Raw genomic sequence first — 20,936 nt, 5'->3', positions numbered from 1 at the left:
GATACGGAAACGGAACGCGAATTTCTTCCTTAGGAACAGGAAGATAGCCTTAGCACTTGGTTTGTGAGTTCGGATTACAACGTTCCTTAAAACAGGAGACGTCTAGGGGTCATGTGATATCATTCCTTAGCAACAGGAAAAGCATCTACATGCGAGGTCTATAGAACTACTGTGTTACCTGACTCACTGCGAAATGCGTTGTATTCGCGGTATCGTGTTGGTTCGAAAGGTTTCGAAAAATATCGCCCTTGTATCGAAAATATCGTTAATTTTGATCACTAAAAATAACGTACTTAAACGTTATATTTCATGTGCCAGTAGTACGCAATAATTGTATTGTGAAACTGAATTGTTATTTATGCAACTTTTTACAAATTAAATGCAATAACAAAAGCACAACTTACAAAAAATCGTTTGTTATCGATATTAACTGCATATGCGTTATAAACGAATAAAGCGTATGATTACGTTTTATTTCAATAATACGCATATTCGCAGTGAGTCAGGTAAAACAGTAGAACACTACTTTATTAAATCGAAACTTAGCTTATATAGTCACAATTATTTACATTACAGAAAAATTTCCCTCTTTTGGGTATCGCTTACATTCTATCCTAAAGCGGGGTACGCTGCTGAAAAGAAAACAGCTCAAGAAAAAATCTTGCTATTTACCGAAGAAATTTTGACAACTCCAATGCAAGCAACCACCTGTCATTTTTTCTTGTGGTAATAATTGCGCCGGATATTATTCCGTACGGAAAAGTGACGTTTTAATTCACCTGCATGTAAAACTGCGCCATCTGAACGTGAAATAATATTTCTTATGAAGTGCGTACTGCTTAAGAAATCGTAAACGAAATCGATTTCTTGAGCATTTCTTGTCCTATCTTTTTACCCATTACTTTTCAGCAGCGTACCCCGCTTAATCAAATGTCCAAAAGTTACAAATTCCATCAAAATGTCATAGTAAGAATGAAACGGATAGTTCAATTCATATCAACATAACAGAGATAGATATAAAACTATATGGGTCTATTTGCCTACCAATACATAAACTTCTATTTGATTTGAAACATGAATTTAAAAGGAACTTAATTTGTATGATAGAAAGAGAAACACATATTTGTCTTAATCTATAAACCTACTCTAAGCATCCTATGGACCTACGCTTATGCTTTCTATGCACCTATGCATTCAAATCGTGGCTTCGTTGCTCTAATACAATGAAAGAGTTAAAATTTCCCTTGCGCATGATAATGCACACAACACGTGCATGGATACGCTGCTGTCACCGCGTGTGGGCGTATACAAATTAGATAAACAGAAAAAAGGCGAAAAGGCGTGGAAAGGCGAAAAGAACACAAATCCTTTAGCCCTCGTCCTTTTCATTTCACTTTCGTTTCGGTGTGATCTCCACCTAAAGCCTAGTATAGAGTTCCGAGCGAAGTGAAAATCCCATACAAAACGTTCAACTTTTTCACTAGCGCAAAAACTGCATTTCACTTCACTCGGAACTGTAAACAAACGTGATCCACCGAAATTAAAGATTGTGGATGACATCTTTTTCACTTGGGTACTTTTCTTTCGCGCGCGCCTACGCTCGTGAACAAAGCTGCAGCTAGCGAAAACTTGACGTTTCAAGCCAATGAGTGTGTAGAGGTGTGGAAAAGGAAAATATTTATTAATATTGGCGACAAAAACTTCATGGCTCTAAAAACATACCGCAACGAGCAATGCGGATTTTTTGTAAATTTGGACGTCACGCCTAACCGTTATTACTGGTTTTTCGGTTCCAATAACGTATTGATAATGTTTTGCGCTACACTTAACTACTACCGGACCATTGCCCCACTTGTAAATACCGCATTGGTTTTAATTTTTTTTTCACTTCGCTCGAATTGTAAACCCTTCAATTCACTTCGCATAAACTGTAAACCGAAAGCTCATGAAATTATGAAGAGATCCACAGTCTCTATTTTCCGCGAGCGAAAAGGTACGCTTTTTCACTTGCTTCAATTTTCACTTCGCTTGGAACTGTATACTATGCTTAACGCAATAATTCACCAGGATGTCTGATGCCATCTCATTATAGGCAACAGATAAGCCAAATTTAAGCGGTACGACTTCACACGTTCATTGTGGTTCATTCGTGACGTCACCTTGCAAAACCTTATAATCATGATTTTTCGGTTTGTTCTTCCAGCATCAGCTGTTCTCCAACATGAGGCAAACATCATGTATACCGCACTTCCCACCAAACTGGAGTCTACAGTTTGAAAGTGCGACTGCACCAAACTGCGATCGACTGAAATCACTGTAGTATTGCGGCGCTTATAATAAATCCTCCGGCTGCGGCGGTGGTAACGCGAGACAACCGCAAAATTAAAATTTAGGTTTTCTGGTTTGTGATTCGACAAAATATCAGTTTTGTAACGTGTTTATTAGACTTCCATACAAATGAAATACAAATTTCCTCATAACTCGAGAACTAATCAAGCAAATGGAACCAAATTTGGCACGCGAAGGTTTTTGGAGGCAATATTTTTTCTGCGGTGAATTAGAACCCCTCCCAAGGGGTCGGACACTCAGCACATAGTGCCCCGGCACTGCAGAAATATCAAACGGCACACCTCTAAAGCCTTATAAAAATAACATTTATAGGGCTTTACACACCTCCGGTTCAATTTTACTTATGAAATGGGAGCACTGCCAGTTGTCAAAATCATCTCGCACGGTTGCCAGATCTATCAGATTTTAACGAATTTAACAAATCTTGCAGTTCGGCACTTTCGGTACAGCATCGGCACAGTTCGGTTCGTTTCAAGTCGCCTAACATAAAAACGGCTGTGCCGAGTGACCGACCCCTTGACCCCTCCCCATTTTAGGAAGGGATGCTCCTATACAAATGAAATACAAATTTCCTCATAACTCGATAACTAATCAATCAAATGGAATCATATTTGGCATGTGGGTGTTTTTGGAGGCAAGAATTTTTTCTATGATGAATTGAGACCCCTCCCCTCTTTAGGAGCCCCCCAGAAAGATCACCTCTATCTAGGTTTATTTATTTTCCTAGATCTACTGACCTCTAGTACTTTCTTTCAATTTGGTCACCCCTGCGAAATGGTACTTTCTACGAAAAGATTTTCCGTGAAATGGTACATCCCGCGTAAGGTTTTACGCGAAATGGTATTCTGCGAAACTCTATATTCCGCGTTATGGTCAACCGAGAATTGGTGTTCCGCAAAATGCTATTCGGCGAAATTGTTTGTAATGATGGCGGATATTTAAATGCTATTCGCTTTATTTTATCAGGCTAAGCAATGGGGGGAGTTGTTTTCTACTTTACTGTGAGGAAAATTTGATTATTAAATTACCCATGAACTCCCCAGAAACTTGCAAAAGTCAAGATTGTGACAAAGTTCATCCGAGATTCACGATTTATGTACAACACAGTTTAATTTGTGGCAATACGAAGTTTGTCGGGTCAGCTAGTAAATGTATTCATAATTTTCAAATTTCTAATAAAAAGGAAATTGAAAACTGATTGATTGATTACTCAAAACCAGAGTTTGTATCACTTGAAGGGCATTTTGAGTAGTTTTTTTTAATAAAGTTTTAGTTAAATCGGTTAAATCCTATTAGTTTCAGTTAACTCATTTAAAAGTGCACATGATTAAAAATCTCTCCCAACTGGTTACGTAATTTGCAACGGCGCCCCATGCAATGTGCATTTTTCAACATTTTCAACTTGCAACTTTTATGCATATGTGTATTGCGTGAAAGGTCACACACACTTGCCAGAACTGTCAATACGAGTACGTAAATAAATTAAGCATTTTTCTTGGCTGAGTACATGCAGTTTTGCCTTGCTGAGATTTTCTCTTCTTTGAAAATTATCAAAAGGTTTTAAATTACGCGATTTACACGCTCCAAGGTGCAAGAAAGTAAGCAGTCATTGTAGTGAATAAATTAACGGTTGAAAAAAGTTGAAATATATCGATTTTTGCAGCAATTTTCTAAATTGTACGACTGTTAAAAAAAAAAGAAAAAGAATCAGTTTTCTGCAGCTAACACAACACCGGCACGACATCGAGTTTTGCAGTGGTGAGCGTGAGCCGGCTGTAAGGAGAAAAATAATATTCAACTCCAGGTACCAATAAAAAGAGCCATCATTTCGTCCTCAAATCGAAAACTGTCTGACTTGGTCATGGCGAAGCGGGCCGCAGGGTTTCTCATATTTCGACGGGTTTGCGAGCGCATAGAGTATCTGATGTTGCAAGCCTCCTACGGGCAGCACCATTGGTCACCGCCCAAAGGGCACGTCGATCCGGGCGAAGATGATTTTAAAACGGCCATCCGGGAGACGACCGAGGAGTCGGGGTAAGTTGATTACAATTCCGGTCCCCGGTTCACACGAGAAAAATATTGATTATCATATTGCATCAACTTTTCAAAAGTAGAAAAATATGTTAATTCTACACTCACTGAATTGCGTTCTTCACTGTTCCCTCTGCAGTTACGAGGAATCCGACTTGCGAATTTTCAGGAACCAAACCCGTACGCTCGAGTACAAGGTTAAGGGGCATGACAAGTCTGTCATCTACTGGCTAGCGGAGCTGTTGAATCCGTCCAAGGAGGTAAAACTTTCCGACGAGCACCAGGATCTCAAGTGGTTGGAGCGTGATGACGCGATACAAATCGCAGGCTACGAAGATTTCGCAACGATGGTTCGACACTTCGACGACAAGATCAAACAGGATTATGACCAGTTGTGAACGAGTGAAACATTCAAAATACCTAACTATATATTTAACGAGTTTTCCTTTTTCCTATTACACACATATATTGAATATATTTAAAACGAAGAAACGACTACCGTCGAGATGCAAGGTAATATCGATTTACAACTTATATCCAATTAGCTTTTAATTCGCCCTCGCCGCGTTTGGATCTGATTGGCGGGGGTAGTATCACAAAGCACCTACTCAGAGCGGCTCGGCAGGCAGGCACGCAGGCTTCCCGGTTTAAGAAACCGCAAAATGGGACTGCGACTGCGTGAACCCGCTGCATTTTAGACGCCAAACGAAGGAATATGTATAGCTTGCAAAGTACTAATAAAGATACAAAACGAAAATGACAAAAATTAAGGCTCAGTGAAACACTAAAATAAACGCAACTATCGCAAAACTATGTGGTTGTTTAGTTTCTTTATTGAACACATTATAAAATAACTAATTTACGTTTATTACGCTCTAGTACAACAGGGCATGAGTTATTGTTTTCTTCTAGATTTCTTCTTGTAGCTAAGTTTTCGTATGCTGTAATCGTCGTTATCCTCCACATCATCAAATTCGGCGTCCCCGTCATCGTCATCCTTGTTTAACTCCTTTCGAAACAGTTCTTGAAACACTTCGAACTCTTCCAGTGTCACAAAGGCCACCTTCACGGCAAAACGTTTATCCGTGGTGTCTGTTATTTGATGCAATTTGGGATTATTGCTAAGTTCACCCGGCTCAGCGTCTGATTTTCTAGGTTTAAACAATCCCAGACGTTCGAGAAATACGTGCCGGCAACGGATATGATCTAGCTCTGCGGAGAAGGCACATGATTTGACCGTTTCCAACACTTCTATGCGCATCCGTTGCAAGACGTAGTCTATTTTCTTCTGAATCGAATCAACGCTGTCGACCACCACGTTCGGGCTATTCATAAAAAGTCTCCAAACGTTTTTCCGAGTTTCGAAATGAGTGTGAAGAAAAGCCATCCGCTGGGCAAGCTGGTTGTGGTCGGTTAAGTCAAGCAGCTGAGGGTGTGCCGCCAGCAGGACTTGCATTTGCCGGTCACCGAATTGGCACGAGCGCCAGCAGTCCATGCTGGCGGTAAGTTGAGCCGCAGGACGAGCCAGTAAATCCGGGTAGCCGGCAACTATCGACAGGAAATGGGCTGTTTCGAAACCTTCCTGAGCCATCAGATGGTATGTCTGCTGCCACAGATTAGCCTTATAGCGTGCAAGCTCCGGTGAAGACGTGAAAAGCTGACTCAAAGTGGGCCGATCAAGGCCCTGGATTGTGGTCGCGAGGGAATCAATCTGAAACATAAGATTTACGAAATTTTCTGTACTTAGGATTGGTGACTATTACAACGCTTAATATAGCACTTACCAATTGAGCTGATGGTTGAGTGCAGAAATTTCTAACATTTTTGATTCTGAAGATGCAGCGAAACATTTTAAATGAAATCGCAGGAAGTAGTCCGATTTTCTGGCACGGCGAGGCAGGATGCGACAGTAAGCGAAACCGCAGTGAAAGTGAATCAAAACAAACGCATTTTGGCACTTTCGGATGAACTTGTTAACGATAAGGAACAATAACCACAATAACGCAGCTTGAAACGGATGAACACGCAAGTAAACACAACGTAAATAAAGTACCTTCCTAGTCTAGTAGGGTTATTTGTGTAGGAAAGTAACTTCCCCTCGAAATAGTGCCGGTTTTAAACTTCCAAGCTCTGGTAATACCTGGTTTAAAGTGATTCACATTTACCCTTTTGTTAGAAATAACTGCAGTCGTTGATTACAATCTTTTGAATCCCTTAAACGAAATAGTTTGAAATGGATTTCAACGCTCTACCAAGAGAACTGCTGGAGCACATTCTGTCCAACTTGAAGTTTTCTGATCTGCTAAGCAAAAGTCTTGTTTGCAAGCTGTGGAAGCAAGCTACCGCGTTTTTTATCGGCCAGCGAGGACGACTTAACCTCAACCGAGAGATGTTGGATTATCTTCATGTGCTGGAGAACAGCAATCGTCAATATCAGGCCATATCTTTCAAGGGAAAGTACAAAAAGAAAGCTATGCGGAAACTGTTGCTTATCTGTGCCGACAAGTTTACTCCCAGAAAGATTGAACTGCCCGAAATTTTGCATGACAATCTGAACCGGTTTTACGTGTACGTTCAGGAACGGAGGTGGTTCGACTTCGTGGAGGATCTGTCGGTTACGATGGACGATAATAAATCGAGTTACCTGCATTTAAAAAATTCTCACCACCGGTTAATAATGCCAAATTTAAAGCATCTGAGGTGGACCGAATTTTTGCATGATGCTGTCCGATGCAAAAAAGCAGTAACTATTGTAGCGCCTGAATTAGAAACTGTTACTCTATTCGATTCCTTTATCGGTGCATCAGAGCTAACAATTATGGCTTGTGATAACATTAAACGGATCGTATATAGTCTTCACTCGCAGCGCTTTCACGATGTTTTCTGCGGACGTTTGTCCCAGTTGGAAATACTATGCCTATATGGCGACAATGGAAGCTTCGAATTTTCTTTTATTGAACGAATGCCAAAATTGCGCTGGTTTGAAGTGTGCATGAGATCGAAACCGGAATATCTGTTGCCAAATTTGTCAGTTTTGTATAAATGCAAAACTTTAGAAAGTCTAATGATCTCGTTCAGTAATATTTATGATCTCCCCCACGGTACATTAGACTTGACTGTTTTATGCCATAATCTCGTTAATCTGAAACAGATCGAGCTCAACAAAGTAATAATACGAAACTCTGGCCCAGTTCGAGCAGAGCGATTAGTATTTCTCAGAATATCAGATGCAAAATTCGCAGATGAAAACGATTCTCTGATGCTGATCGCACCAAAGTTGGAAACACTATCTTTGCCAATGAATGTTTTGGCAAAAACACGCATTGATAATAAAAGCAGTGTGACAAAACTGTACATTGATATGCAGAAAACACGCTGCTTGAAGGACGCGTTCGACTTACATTTGCAGCCATTTATTCGGTCGAATGAAACTGTTAGAGAGCTGATGCTGTGGGATGGAGGCTACAAAGATAAAATATATGACGAACAGGAGCCAGAAACGACTCTGATACATGTCGAACGAATGGAAATCCGCCGATTGCATATCGGTCTTAACTTCTTCCGTAGCATAGCCAGATGCCAATCCTTGAAGGTAATTGTAAAACTTATACGGCTCAATGCCACGCACAGAGTTTCATACTTTATTATTTTCAGCATCTTTCGTTGGTACTATGCACTATCTATTGCAAAGATGACGATCCAAATATTCAGCTGGCTGCTTTAGACTCGATGAACGTACAGCTGGTTAGAGTGCAAAGATCATTTCGGTACCGATTTCCGCTTATTGCGGGCAGCGAGGAACAATTACGTGGACAATCGGGTATATTTAGTACGCATGATTATGAGTTCGGAATTCCTCCCTCGTTAAGAATACAGTGGGGCAAACAGTTCGTCTCATTTAGAGCCTTTGATCGTTAGCATGAAACAATTAGGAAACTATTGATGCTGATTTGTTCAAATCCTTGTGATAGGTTTTTCCGTTAAGAAATAAAATGTTAACACTGAACGGTAAGCGGTACACATCTTTATATGGGTCGCATGGCCAAAGAAAACGTTACTAGACGAACAAATAATATATTTTTGTAACATTATAGTTGAAATAGCATGAGTAATTTGTTGTTAAAGATATGTTGAGAAAGTGCTATGGTAAATTCGATAATATATTTGCTAAGATTTGTTGTTATTTAATCGGATTAGCTATTCTTGAGCGTCATAGTAAACTCCCGAATATCAGTGTTCGAGAAGAAATTTTCTATTTGGATCCACTACAACAGTGGATGACAAAATAAATATTATATATAAATAGTTATTCACAAAGTATTCGAACATTCTGTACATTATCTGATTATTTTTCAAATGGACGTTAAAATGCATTTTGGATGAACATGCTTATGTTTACGGAACGATGGAAACATGAATCGAATGAACACAGGTAATCAAAATGAACTTTTAAAAACAGCGTCCGTCGTCCGTGCAAAACGTAAACAGAGTAGTACGGTCAGTACAGTGTACACAGTACGGTACGGTTATTTGTGTTTAGCAGATGAGCTTAGCTCGTTGAGCTCCATGTGAAATTTGTGCTTGTGGTTTCAAACCGCCAAACTTTAGTGATTGGATACGAAGCTGGACTACTGAATACTCCAGTTTTGCTAGAAAAAGCTGCAGCTATCGATTGAATTGTTTGCACATAGTTCCTAGTTCAAAATGGATTTGAACGTTCTGCCAACAGAATTGCTGGAGCACATTCTGTTCCACTCAAAGTTTCGGGATCTGCTAAGCCATAGCCTTGTTTGCGTCCGCTGGAATCAAGTTGCCGCAATATTTATCGGCCAGCGAGGACGACTGAATGTTAAACGTGAGATGTTAGATTATCTAGATGCAGTTAAAAACAGCAATCGCCAATATAAAGCCATATCTTTCAAGGGACCGTGCGAAAAGAAAGCGATGCGGAAAATATTGCTAATCTGTGCCGACAAGTTTACTCCTCGAAAGATTAATCTGCCCGAGATTCTACCTGACGGTATGAATCGATTTTACGTGTACCTTCATGGTCGGCAGTGGTTCGACCTCGTGGAGGATTTTTCCGTTACTCTGACTGATAGAGAATCTAAAAATTTGAATTTTAGATATTCCCAGTACCGTTTAATAATGCCAAATTTGAAACGTCTAGATTGGACAGAATTTATGCACGATTCTGCCGAAAGCACAAAAACTGTAACCATTGTAGCGCCCAAATTAGAAGTTGTTGATCTATATGTTACCTATGATGCTGCCTCCGAGCTCACAATTATAACTTGTGATAACATTAAACGAATCGTATGTACTCTTCACTCGTACTACTTTGACGATGTTTTTTGTGGACCCTTATTGCAGTTGGAGACTTTGTGTCTGCATGGCGGGATGGGAAGCTTCGACTTCACCTTTATTGAACGAATGCCAAAGCTACGCTGGTTTGAAGTATTTTTGAGGTCAGAACCGGAGTATTTGCTTCCAAATTTGTCTGCTTTATACGGGTGCAAAAATCTAGAAAATCTGATGCTCTTGTTCTGTAGCAATATGCCGCGCGGTACGTTAGACTTGGCTGTTTTATGCCATTGTCTCGTTAATCTGAAACAGCTCAATTTATGCCAAATAATATTACGAAACTCTGGCCCAGTCCGAGCAGAGCGATTAGTATTTCTCAAAATAGCAGATGCAAAATTCGAAGATGAAAACGATTCTCTGTTGCTGATCGCACCAAAGCTGGAAACACTATCCTTGTCGATGAGTATTATGACGAAAACCCGCATCGAGAATAAAAGCAGTGTGACAAAGCTGTACATTGATGTGGAAAAATTCACCCTGAAGGATGCGTTGGACTTACATTTGCAACCGTTCATACAGTCGAATGAAACTGTTAGAGAGCTGACGCTATGGAATGGAAGAATCCAACATGAAATACATGACGAACACGAGCCAGAAACGACTCTGTTACATATCAAACGAATGGACATTCGCCAATTGCATATCGGTTTTAACTTCTTTCGCAGCATTGCCAGATGCCAATCCTTGAAGGTAAATGTAAAACCTACGGTTCGATGCCACCGAGATTTTCTTATTTTATTATATTTTCAGCATCTTTCGTTGGAAGTGTGCACTATCCATTGCAAGGATGACGATGCAGATATTCACATGACTGGCTTGGACTCGATGGACGTAGAGCTGGTGAAGGTCGAAGGATCATATCGGTCCCGATTTCCGCTTATTGCGGGCAGCGAGGAACATTTACGTGGACAATCATGTATATTTGATTCTCACAATTATAAATTCAGAATTTCTTCTTCGTTAAGATTGAGAATGCGCAATCAGTTCATTTCATTTGATCCCTTTGATTGATAGTTCGAAAGGATTAGGAAATTGTTATACGGATTTGTTTAAAACTTTGTGATAAGCTTTCTCATTTAGAAATAAAACTTGTTTCATAAAGGTGATTCGTAGATTCTTCATATAAATGAATTATCATAGCCTCTCAGTTGGCCTCGAGCTACATACTACAATGCTGGTCTGACAAACCAGTCATCGTGTGCTTGAATCTCGGCTGGCTGGCAGGCTGTTAGAGTCATTTGTCTTGTACTCTTAACAGTTGGCTGCCAAGTCTGTTGCATAAAATAGAAGGTCCGAAGTTTCGATAACGGAATGTAGAACCTAGGCTTTGCTTTGATTATCATAGATTATGGTTGGAACCGTTTTTACACAATTGAAATGTATAAAAGAACGCATTTCTATACATTTCAATCAGCAGTTGGTTAAAATGGTCGAGAAAATAGTATCGTGAGGTGGATGATGATGTCTGGTCAGTTTATTTTGAAATATTCTTGTGAGCTTTATTAGCAGCTTCTTAAAAAAATACATTATCCTTCCGTTGATTACGAAATATCTATAAATATTGGTGCCAAGTAAAAGTTTGAATGTAATTCGCATTAAAGTTCGTGCCTGTGATTGGAAAGTAGACGAAGACCCGCCGTAGACTAAGCCATCCAGTACCCTAATTGGTTCAAGACATTTTTCAGTTAATATAAATGATTACATGCGGAGCTCAGGGATGGTTCGATCACTTTGACTCAATTTTGATTCATTTGACAGTAGCGTCCTAACCGAGCAAAATTTAACAAATTGATGTATGGGACATTTCTAGATAATAGCTAAATCTACAATTTTGCTGAATAAAGGGTTTTAGTAACTAAATGAACGTTCATTTAGTTACTAAAGAGGTACTAGCATTGTAGCGCCGTAACTACAAAAGTTACAGCAACACTTTATTTAGCAAAATTGTAGATCTAGTTATTATCTACAAATGTCCCATACATCAATTTGTCAAATTTTGCTCAGCTGAGACGGTAGTGTCAAATGAATCAAAATTGAGTCAAAGTGATCGAACCATCCCTGGCGAAGCTTTATTAAAAATGTGTTTTTAATAAAGTATCACTTAGTTGTGCACTGAATTTTTTATTAATCTTTCAAATAATTATGAATTATGGTTACATTAAATATTTAGTTATGAATCCTAGAAAGGACACGCAAAAGAATATGCGGTGGAACCACAACCAGACTTTTGCAGCCATGAATACGCCGAAGAAAGGCTTCTCGACACGCCCAGCTGTGAAGGAGGCTTGCGGGATCCTGTAAAGAATTTTTTGAAGCACCAACGAAGATCACAGCTCGAACTCCAACTAAAGTTTAAGTTGTCATGATCGGCTGCTGCAGGACGTAAATCTTTGTTGAAATCTTGTATCGCTTGCGTTGAACAGATATCCCAAGTAACATTTTTGTTGTATAATAGCTTATTAAACTGTTGTACAGCTGATTCACGTGGAACAAGTGCCTAATAAGCTATTGTACAACAAAAATGTTACTTGGGATGTGTTTTTTTTATAAAGTGAAAGGGTTTTTGGTGCGAAGAATGATAAACTGGATGAAACTGGGACAATTTGGGTCGTTCAATGGCAGGTGAAATTCCCACCCATGCTCTCTAGGTTGGAACCCAAATGTTTTTGCAATTAAACTACCGCCGCAGCTTGTCCAACTCATTTCAGAGGTCAAGTGTCAAGCCAGCAAGCGTTTCGATAGTAACTCCAAGCTGTAATCTCGATCGGCAGCTGATATAGACCGTGAAGTTCTTTCCATTGTTAATTGGAACGCTTGCTCTGTGAAGAACAAATATATCGAGCATAACATGAAGGAAATCGAAATCGCTGTCATCACGGAAACCCATTTCAAGCCCGATGCTAGCGTAAGCGTTCACTTTTCTGACTTTCGGCATTAGAGACTCGACGAACTAGTGCAGGACAGAATGTTATTAGCCGTGTACTTTGTTGCTGAGTAAGTCGCCAAGGTTGATTGAGCAGGCAACTTGTTACCGGAGGAAGAAAAAATCACCGCAGACGAGGTGATGGGTCATGCCAAGGACAAGTAATCTAAAAACATGCCCCCGGTTTCGATAGCACTTACAACATCGAGCTCAAGCACTTGAGCTACGGCCCATTTGCCTTTGTACCCTTGCCACCCTCTCCGCATGTTTGACATGTAGTAGGAGCTCGGATACTTTCTTGGAATGTGAAAGTTAGCTAAAGTTGGCCCAGTGCCGAAGTCGGGGAAAGATTCCGCTCTTTCCGAGAGCTATCGATCCATCAGCTTGTTCTTCATCGTCTCCAAGTTGTTTTAGAAGTCAATCCAAAGTCGGATTCTTTCGTTCGCTGATGGGAATGGTGTCTTCCCTGTGGGCATTAGACCACCCAACGAGATGCAGAACTACACGGAATTACCGGGAAACGAATAAAGAAACCACCAGAGAGCCAAAGAAATAACCGTTAGTACTTTCGGGAGAATAACGAGAACACGTTTGTACATGAAACTGATTTATTGTGGAATGACAAATATGTAATCTGCAGTGCAGCCAGTATGTACTGAAAATTACGAAGGTTTCGAATATGAGTGTACCAAGGTACGATACGCAAGGTGCTCATCCACTCCCAACATTCCCGGAGGAACAGTTCGGACTCCGCTAGAGAATATTAGGTCGCAATCATGGGTGTCAGGCAATGTGTAAATGTGTCTAGTCGCTGGTAGCATGTAACCGTTGACAGTTTCCCGTGTAAATGGGATGAGCAGTCACAGGAACGGCAGGACATCACAGTCTCAACCACACCGAATATTGAATGAACTATTGGAGGTAGTAACAACCTGCTTCTGGCGCTAGTGGACAATTGAATGTATATTACCGCCAGAAGCAAGGTATTGATTGTCACTGCAAAACTAGCTATCTTCAATGATCCACTCCTCAGGATTACCAATAAATTTATCAGAACATTTAAAAAATCAGGTAAAAAGTACAAATCTGGCTTCATACGTCAGCAAACCGGCCTTTTTGCCGGAATGGTCGGGCACCGGCTTTGTAAGTGAAAAACTGGTCGGGCCGGCCAAAAACCGGCCACTTGGTAACCCTATCATTAACTATCATTAACTTTTCGCCGGAAAGCCCAATTTCGGAAGCAGTTTTTGGGCCAAAACATGGACAAACGTATTCATAGAATTCTTCTTGCAAATATGAACACAGAGAATATGTTTTCAAGAACAGAAAGGTATTTAATGTAGAAGTACTTCATCACTTTCGTTCTCTGACTAGGTAGGTAACTTCTTTAGTGTCGTAACTTGAATAAAATCGTACCGTTAATGACTCAAAAGTGGAATTAAAAAAAATGTATAGAATAATGATTATTTAATACTTCTTATTACAATTGATAAGTTGTTTGGAAAACGATTCAAAAGTGTCCGGATTTTAATTCATTGAGATGCGAAAATTTCGGGATATAAGTTTAAGTTTTATAGTACAAAGTATTTATCGTTATGTTGCGAAATTTTTTTTTACGGAGCAAATTAAAAATATGACCTGGCTAAGTGTCCGGATATTGATGGAGCACGGTATACATTAGATTATTTTTGTAGAACCGCATAGTAAAATGCATTTTGGATGAACTTGTTTTTGCTTATGGAACGATGAAAACATGAAACGAATGAACATACAGGTGATTAAAATGAACTTTAAAAAACAGCGTCCGTGTAAAACGTAAACAAAGTAGTAAGTACGGCACGGCTGTTTTGTGTTTATCAGCTGATTTTTAGCTCCATGCTAAATTTGTGCTTGTGCCGGATTCAAACCCACAAGCTTTAGTGATTGTATTATAAGCTGAACTACTGAACACACCAGTTTTGCTAGGAATACGTGCAGTTATCGATTGAATCGTTTGAACGTAGTTTAAAATGGATTTAAACGTTCTGCCAACAGAATTGCTGGAGCACATTCTGTCCCACTCAACGTTTCCCGATCTGCTAAGCAATAGCCTTGTTTGTGTTCGCTGGAATCGAGTTGCCGCAGTATTAATCGGTCGGCGAGGACGACTGAACGTTAACCGAGAGATGTTGGATTACCCAGATGTAGTTGAAAACAGCAATCGCCAATATAAAGCCATATCTTTCAAGGGACCGTGCGAAAAGAAAGCGATGCGGAAAATATTGCTTATCTGTGCCGACAAGTTTACTCCTCGGAAGATTGAACTGCTCGAGATTCTGCCTGACGGTATGAATCGATTTTACGTGTACGTTCAGGGTCGGCAGTGGTTCGACTTCGTGGAGGAATTATCCGTTACGTTGAATGATGGAGAACCCAAAAATTATTCGAATTTTAGGTATTCCCAGTACCGTTTAATAATGCCAAACTTGAAACGTCTAAATTGGAATGAATTTATGTTCGATTCTGTCGAAAGCACGACGAAAGCTGTAACCATTGTAGCGCCCAAATTAGAAGTGATTTACCTATTTTCTTCCCATGATGCTACCTCTGAGTTGGAAATTTTGACTTGTGATAACATTAAACGAATCGTATGTACTCTTTACTCGCACTACTTTGATGATGTATTTTCTGGACGCTTGTTCCAGTTGGAGATATTGTGTCTATATGGCGGCAGTGGAGGCTACGACTTTACCTTTATTGAACGAATTCCAAAGCTTCGCTGGTTTGAGGCACATCTGAGGCCGGAACCGGATTATTTGCTTCCAAACTTGTCTTCTTTATATAAATGCAAAAATCTAGAAAGTCTAATGATATCGTTCTCTAATCTGCCACATGGTACGTTAGACCTGTCCGTTTTGTGCCATCATCTCGTTAATCTGAAACAGATCCATTTAAGCCAAGTACTATTACGAAACTCTGGCGCAGTTCGAGCAGAACGATTAGTATTTCTCAGAATAGAACATGCAAAATTCGAAGATGATAACGATTCTCTGTTGCTGATCGCACCAAAGTTGGAAACACTATCCTTAACAATGAGTGTAATGGCGAAAACTCGCATCGATACTAAAAGCTGTGTGAAAAAATTGTATATTAATATGGAAAATTTCACCCTGAAGGACGCGTTGGACTTATATTTGCAGCCATTTATACAGTCAAATGAAACTGTAAGAGAGCTGACGCTGTGGGTTTGGCATGGAAACTCCAGAGAAGGCATACCTGACGAAAAGGAGCTAGAAACGACTTTGTTACACATCGAACGACTGGAAATTTGCCACCTGCATATCGGTCTTAACTTCTTCCGCAGCATTGCCAGATGCCAATCCTTGAAGGTAAAATGTAAAACTTATGATTTCATGCCATCACAGAGTTTCATATTTTATTACTTTCAGCATCTTTCGTTGGTACTATGCAGTATTCATTGCAATGAGGACGATGCAGATATTCACCTGGCTGGTTTGGACTCGATGAACGTAGACATGGTTAAAGTCGAAGGATCATATCGGTACCGATTCCCGCTTATTGCGGGCAGCGAGGAACAGTTACGTGGACGATCATGTATATTCAGTACGCATGATTATCAATTCAGGATTCCTGTTTCGTTTAGATTCGATAGGCCTAAACAGTTTGTTACATTTGATTCCTTTGACCCTTAGCACGAAAATAAAACTATTGTATTTATTGGTTTGTTTAAATCTTTGTGATAGGTTTTCCCATTCAGAAATAAAACTTTTTTTATAAAGGTAATTATCATAGATTGAATCCGTTTTTGCGTAATTGAAAACGTTCTCATGGTACGCATCTTCATATCGGTCATATGGCCAAAGAAAAACGAAAAGTTAATGTATTTTTATAGTTTATTAATTACAGTACCTAGCAGGTATGTTGAGATGTGTCTTATGTTCGATAATGTCGGGTTAGTTTATTTTTAAATATTCTTGAGAAGAATTGGGAAAAATAGTAATTGGTTCTAGCCATATTTCAAACAATGCCAATGATTACAAATGCATTTTAGTACAGATTTATGCACTGAATGTTTATTAATGGTTCAAATAATTATAGTAAAATATTTAGTAATGAATTATGGTATAGTACATTAAACATTTAGTAATGAATTCTGGAAATAAAATGCAAAAAATATGCGCTGCAACCATTCAAATTTTTGGAGCTTTGAATACGATGAGAAAAGTTTTCTCGACACCTGCAGCTATAAAGGTCAGCGAGATTCTGTAAACAGCTCGAACTCCAAGTCCAAGTCGTCATCTGATCGTCTCCCATGGCGATTATCAATTCATCGTAGGATATATGGGAAGTGGACAAAACAATGATCATCAGTCAGTCCTTCAATGGATCAACTCTACTCGAAAGGGGGAAGCTGTAACCGGATAAGTTTCCGCTCCTCCCGAAAGACTCCGGTAGCTTTGACAAACAGGAACGCATCTTCTCGCTTTTGATCTCTATCTAGATCAGAGCTGCCACAAATATATTAAAAAGAATGGTGCGTCAACGCGTCCGTCAGCGTTATTCTGACAGTTTTCCCATGGGTTTACTGTCAAATTGACGCTGACGGATGCGTTGACGCAGCATTCTGTTTGGCCCTTAACGCACGATATGTATATCTATACCAGCGAACTGGTGGCTAATTGGCAGAAAAAAATCTATGACAAACAGTCTCTCTAGGGCTATTCTTCCAACAGCAGCTCCGAAAAACTCCAACTAATCGAACAGTTTGAAAACAGACACTGATGAAACCTGCAAATCGTAAGTGAAATACGTATCTATCGTGAATAAAATTAATAGCTAGTGGAATTCAATTGTGAAAAAAGTTTCCTTAAATTCAATCTTCGTATTCCACTAAAACGCTCTAGAAACTTCAGTGCCACCTAATTCAAAACCATTCTGGTCCATTACCAAAGGTCCTCAAGAAGAGGCCAAAGCCTATCTCTCCTTTTGTCTCGTCTGGGGGCCCACACTCCGTCGAGGCTTGTTCTGGTTGAGAACGTAAGAGTTAGGTTTGGTGACTCTGTAATCTAGTGGTCCGATGTGGTTCATTATCTTAGACTTACGCTAGAGCTAGATAGTACCTGTCGAATTAGCTGGTTATTTGCAAAGAAATCATCTACCCACTGATAGACACACAGACAGAAGCTTCAGCGCGTACAGAATAATTTGCCTGATCCTGAACTTGCCCCCTGGACGAGAACAAGCGAGTTGCACGCCCGAGTTGCCCCGGATCTCGTACTTTTGCATACAAGCTAAAATACGAAGAGAAGTGTTCTCACTCAGTACATGAAATAAATCAAGTTTTGAATGCATTAGGTTAGGGCTTTAGTTTTAAGTTAGACAAGTATGTAGGATATATTATTAAGTGCAATTTGCAACAAACAAAAATGTTTTAAATTCTAAACTAAAGCTTGCTTCAGATAGTATTAATGTAACGTTTTCTTCATACATTAAAAAAAAAATGCGGATAAAATTATTCGTCACGGTTTCGAAGGAATTCTCGAACTTTTCCTGTAATATGGCTCATTAGGTGAAAACATCACGGGATGGTGGTGGGATATAATGAACGGCAAAATTCGTTTTTGGAGACACTCCTTTGGTATACAGTTCCGACGTCATTGTCTTATTTGTAACGAAAACTTTCGTTTTTCTGCCACAGTTGCAAATGCCCTGCCAAATCATAAATTTTCGAGCAAATTTGTCGGCAAAAACAAATTTAAATTTGCTTGGAACATCCCCCCGAGCCGTTGCCAAGTAAAACCTGGCATTTGCCCGAAGTCAGCCTTGCCATAGGTTTCATCGTCCATCAGAAGGCACCCGGTCGTATAGCTTTCAAGTACGGATTTTGGCCATACTATTCTCTTTTATGGTTCGGTTTGGCTGTTTTCTAGCTCGATACGACTTGATTCCTTCCCGGAATCGAATTCTCCTCACGGTACTATGGGCAGCACCGAATTTTCTGGCTAAATCAAGGTCCGACAGATTGGGATTCCTCTTGATGGTCTTCAAAATCTTACCACGCAGTTTCCGGTTGACAGTTCCACTCCGATGATTAGCATGAGGCTTCCGAATCGATGTCAATGTTTCCTTATACCGTTTGATAACGCGCCATGCGGTACTTCTGGGCAATTTCAGCTGTTTAGCTAGCCTAGATGCAGACCACAATGTATTTTCCAAATAACTGTGCACAATTTTTTCCCTTTTTTCGGCTTCCATGTTGTTTGTATACAAAATACAGACGTTTTGCGGAATGTCAAAAATACATAGGCGAAGCTAACAAAATTTCCGACACATGGGCGCTAAGAACTTCCAAATCCGTCTACCACCAGTGCCGTCCAGCGCCACAATATGAGCAAAAGTTTGTTCCAATTCTAAATGAACTATGTCATTAAACAAAAGTCAACAGGAAAATGCAAATAGTACAACAAGGATGGTAAGCAAAAATATGATGTCAAACACGTGGCTGAAAGCGTTGAGATAACGATACCGACCTTTTTTTTTGGAAGATAGCAAGTAAAACACCTTACAAAATTTTTCAAAGTTATCTATTTTGCATTGATTCTTTGAATAGAAAATTTTCGCTATTTACAGTTTTCATCTTCATCCTTTATATTGTTCCGCCCATGTATGCTGTCAGTCACAACACATTTCACTTTTCACACAGTCGGCAAACCGCTGCTGTCGGTCATTGCTGCCAACCGTTGTACTTAGTAGCTGCCAACCAATCGCATCCTGCTAAACACGGTTTAGTTTGGTTTTTTTGATAGTACATTTTTGTTTGTTTTTGAAACTTTCTTCGACTAAGTAGCTAAACAAAATGAGTTTTAATAAATTCGTAACGATTTTGCATTTTAACGTGTAGCTTCAACTAATATTAGCACTAATTTGCTTTGCTTTAAGAGTGAAATTTTATCCGTCTAGTTATGAAATAACATATTATGTTTAGTTTTCATCTAACTGAATTATTCTTGCTAGATTTTAGTTGACTTTTGTAGTGTGTGTGTGTGATTTTCGCTATTGGATAAATTATGCTTCTAAAAATATACCTCTTTGCTAACGTTATTTTGTTGTTTTCTGCTAGTCGCATCATTCGATTGTGTTAGGTTTTTTTTCTCCACTTCTGGTTTTTTACCCAAAACGTTGGTTCACTTTTTTGGTTTTGATTTTGATGGAATGTATTTCTTTACCATTAAATTATATAACTCTTTACATCTGTTGGCGATCTAACTTTACTAACGCTATCAGCTATTTGGAACTAACTAAAAACAAAGTATGATTTTTTTCTGTTGACGAACAACTACCTTGCTAATTTCAACAACTTTTTAATGTTTTTTTTTTGTAAATATACAATACAAAACGTTTTTACAATAAACGGATATCAGAGAAATAGGGAAACGTAACTAGGAGAAAAAAAAGAAGGAAAACGGAGGTATAGATGTGTGTTTTGGTTTAAAGGGGAAACAGCTCACTCGAGATGAAATTTTGGATGAAATGCTGGCTTAAGCCTACGTTGATATTCAGTGTGCAATAACAATTGTTAATCTTGTTTGGTCGCTACAATAACTGCCAGCGTCGTCGGCTTTCAAAAAGTTTCAAGACACTCGCAGTTGAAATTGACGAATGATTTTCCGACAATACAGATATTTCTATCGCGTGTGGTTCGATGTTTGTTTTGCTCTAACTACAAGTATTCTTAATATTCTTTTCCTTTCCACTTTCTTCTTTTCTTTTAAAGCTATTTCAACTCTGGATTTTAGACAATAAACAATAGTAACTCTAGGGTTGATTGGGATTTCGGAAGGATATCACATCTTTTGTTTGTTTGCTTGTTCGCCAGATCCGATCGTGCTCGGGCAGCAGCGGCTCGAATGTAGACAATCGGATTTTTCCTCTATTAACCGATTCGAATACTATGGCAGCGCACGATTTGACGAATAGTTTCTGGGGCTGTACTACTCGATCAGTGCCAGGTGAAAACCACGTGGGCAAACAGTAGATAGATGGTCGACACGATTATGCTGCCAACCATTACGGGGAAACCGACCCTGTGGAAGGAAAAGAGGGTAATATTTTCCAGGACGATTTGACAGTGTGGATTGGATGGATGGATTGACTCACTTGAAGTATTCTATGAAGGTAAACCTATAGCCGTGCTGCTCAGCAACTCCGGCGCAAACTACATTAGCGGAGGCACCGATTAGCGTACCGTTACCTGCAAGGTTAAATTTTA

The 20,936-nt window shown here is 39.5% G+C and overlaps 5 protein-coding genes across 9 annotated transcripts in view; 3 read left to right on the top strand and 2 right to left on the bottom strand.

Annotated features, from left to right (window-relative positions):
* The first annotated feature begins 3,877 nt into the window (after positions 1-3,877).
* On the top strand, positions 3,878-5,175 carry LOC128743085 (bis(5'-nucleosyl)-tetraphosphatase [asymmetrical]). Its single transcript, XM_053839603.1, has 3 exons — positions 3,878-3,947; positions 4,013-4,383; positions 4,520-5,175. Exons 2-3 carry the CDS (start codon positions 4,211-4,213, stop codon positions 4,776-4,778), a joined length of 432 nt encoding a protein of 143 aa, XP_053695578.1. The 5' UTR covers positions 3,878-3,947; positions 4,013-4,210; the 3' UTR covers positions 4,779-5,175.
* A 72-nt stretch (positions 5,176-5,247) lies between these two features.
* On the bottom strand, positions 5,248-6,268 carry LOC128743654 (transcription termination factor 4, mitochondrial). Its single transcript, XM_053840273.1, has 2 exons — positions 6,165-6,268; positions 5,248-6,091 (listed from the first exon to the last, which is right to left on the bottom strand). Exons 1-2 carry the CDS (start codon positions 6,228-6,230, stop codon positions 5,276-5,278), a joined length of 882 nt encoding a protein of 293 aa, XP_053696248.1. The 5' UTR covers positions 6,231-6,268; the 3' UTR covers positions 5,248-5,275.
* Positions 6,269-6,540: 272 nt separating this feature from the next.
* LOC128743728 (uncharacterized) lies at positions 6,541-8,432 on the top strand. Its single transcript, XM_053840356.1, has 2 exons — positions 6,541-7,972; positions 8,035-8,432. Exons 1-2 carry the CDS (start codon positions 6,614-6,616, stop codon positions 8,296-8,298), a joined length of 1,623 nt encoding a protein of 540 aa, XP_053696331.1. The 5' UTR covers positions 6,541-6,613; the 3' UTR covers positions 8,299-8,432.
* A 6,096-nt stretch (positions 8,433-14,528) lies between these two features.
* Positions 14,529-16,359, top strand: LOC128741059 (uncharacterized). Its single transcript, XM_053836636.1, has 3 exons — positions 14,529-15,011; positions 15,102-16,035; positions 16,096-16,359. Exons 1-3 carry the CDS (start codon positions 14,677-14,679, stop codon positions 16,357-16,359), a joined length of 1,533 nt encoding a protein of 510 aa, XP_053692611.1. The 5' UTR covers positions 14,529-14,676.
* A 2,930-nt stretch (positions 16,360-19,289) lies between these two features.
* The window catches only part of LOC128744471 (P protein), an 88,138-nt gene continuing 86,491 nt past the window's right edge, over positions 19,290-20,936 (bottom strand). For all 5 annotated transcript variants that reach the window (XM_053841513.1, XM_053841514.1, XM_053841515.1 and 2 more), the window contains 2 exons: positions 20,825-20,918; positions 19,290-20,751 (listed from right to left, as the gene is read on the bottom strand). In XM_053841513.1, coding sequence (XP_053697488.1) covers positions 20,667-20,751; positions 20,825-20,918 — 179 coding nt within the window. In that variant the 3' untranslated portion in view covers positions 19,290-20,666. The remainder of the gene's footprint in view (positions 20,752-20,824; positions 20,919-20,936) is intronic.

Source organism: Sabethes cyaneus, chromosome 3, assembly GCF_943734655.1.
Source record: "Sabethes cyaneus chromosome 3, idSabCyanKW18_F2, whole genome shotgun sequence".
NCBI classification, from domain to species: domain Eukaryota; kingdom Metazoa; phylum Arthropoda; class Insecta; order Diptera; family Culicidae; genus Sabethes; species Sabethes cyaneus.
The sequence above is the reverse complement of the archived record's forward strand: the minus strand, read 5'-3'. Positions and strand labels throughout refer to the sequence as shown.

What these genes read in the sequence shown, in the direction of transcription:
- LOC128743085 (XM_053839603.1), top strand. Translation starts at nt 4,211, where the DNA reads ATGGCGAAGCGGGCCGCAGGGTTTCTCATATTTCGACGGGTTTGCGAG. An exon ending in GAGACGACCGAGGAGTCGGG is followed by an intron (nt 4,384 to 4,519) that starts GTAAGTTGATTA and finishes TTCCCTCTGCAG; the next exon opens with TTACGAGGAATCCGACTTGC.
- LOC128743654 (XM_053840273.1), bottom strand. Translation starts at nt 6,230, where the DNA reads ATGTTTCGCTGCATCTTCAGAATCAAAAATGTTAGAAATTTCTGCACT. An exon ending in CTCAACCATCAGCTCAATTG is followed by an intron (nt 6,092 to 6,164) that starts GTAAGTGCTATA and finishes CTTATGTTTCAG; the next exon opens with ATTGATTCCCTCGCGACCAC.
- LOC128743728 (XM_053840356.1), top strand. Translation starts at nt 6,614, where the DNA reads ATGGATTTCAACGCTCTACCAAGAGAACTGCTGGAGCACATTCTGTCC. An exon ending in CCAGATGCCAATCCTTGAAG is followed by an intron (nt 7,973 to 8,034) that starts GTAATTGTAAAA and finishes TATTATTTTCAG; the next exon opens with CATCTTTCGTTGGTACTATG.
- LOC128741059 (XM_053836636.1), top strand. Translation starts at nt 14,677, where the DNA reads ATGGATTTAAACGTTCTGCCAACAGAATTGCTGGAGCACATTCTGTCC. An exon ending in GGTATGAATCGATTTTACGT is followed by an intron (nt 15,012 to 15,101) that starts GTACGTTCAGGG and finishes TTCGAATTTTAG; the next exon opens with GTATTCCCAGTACCGTTTAA. An exon ending in CCAGATGCCAATCCTTGAAG is followed by an intron (nt 16,036 to 16,095) that starts GTAAAATGTAAA and finishes TATTACTTTCAG; the next exon opens with CATCTTTCGTTGGTACTATG.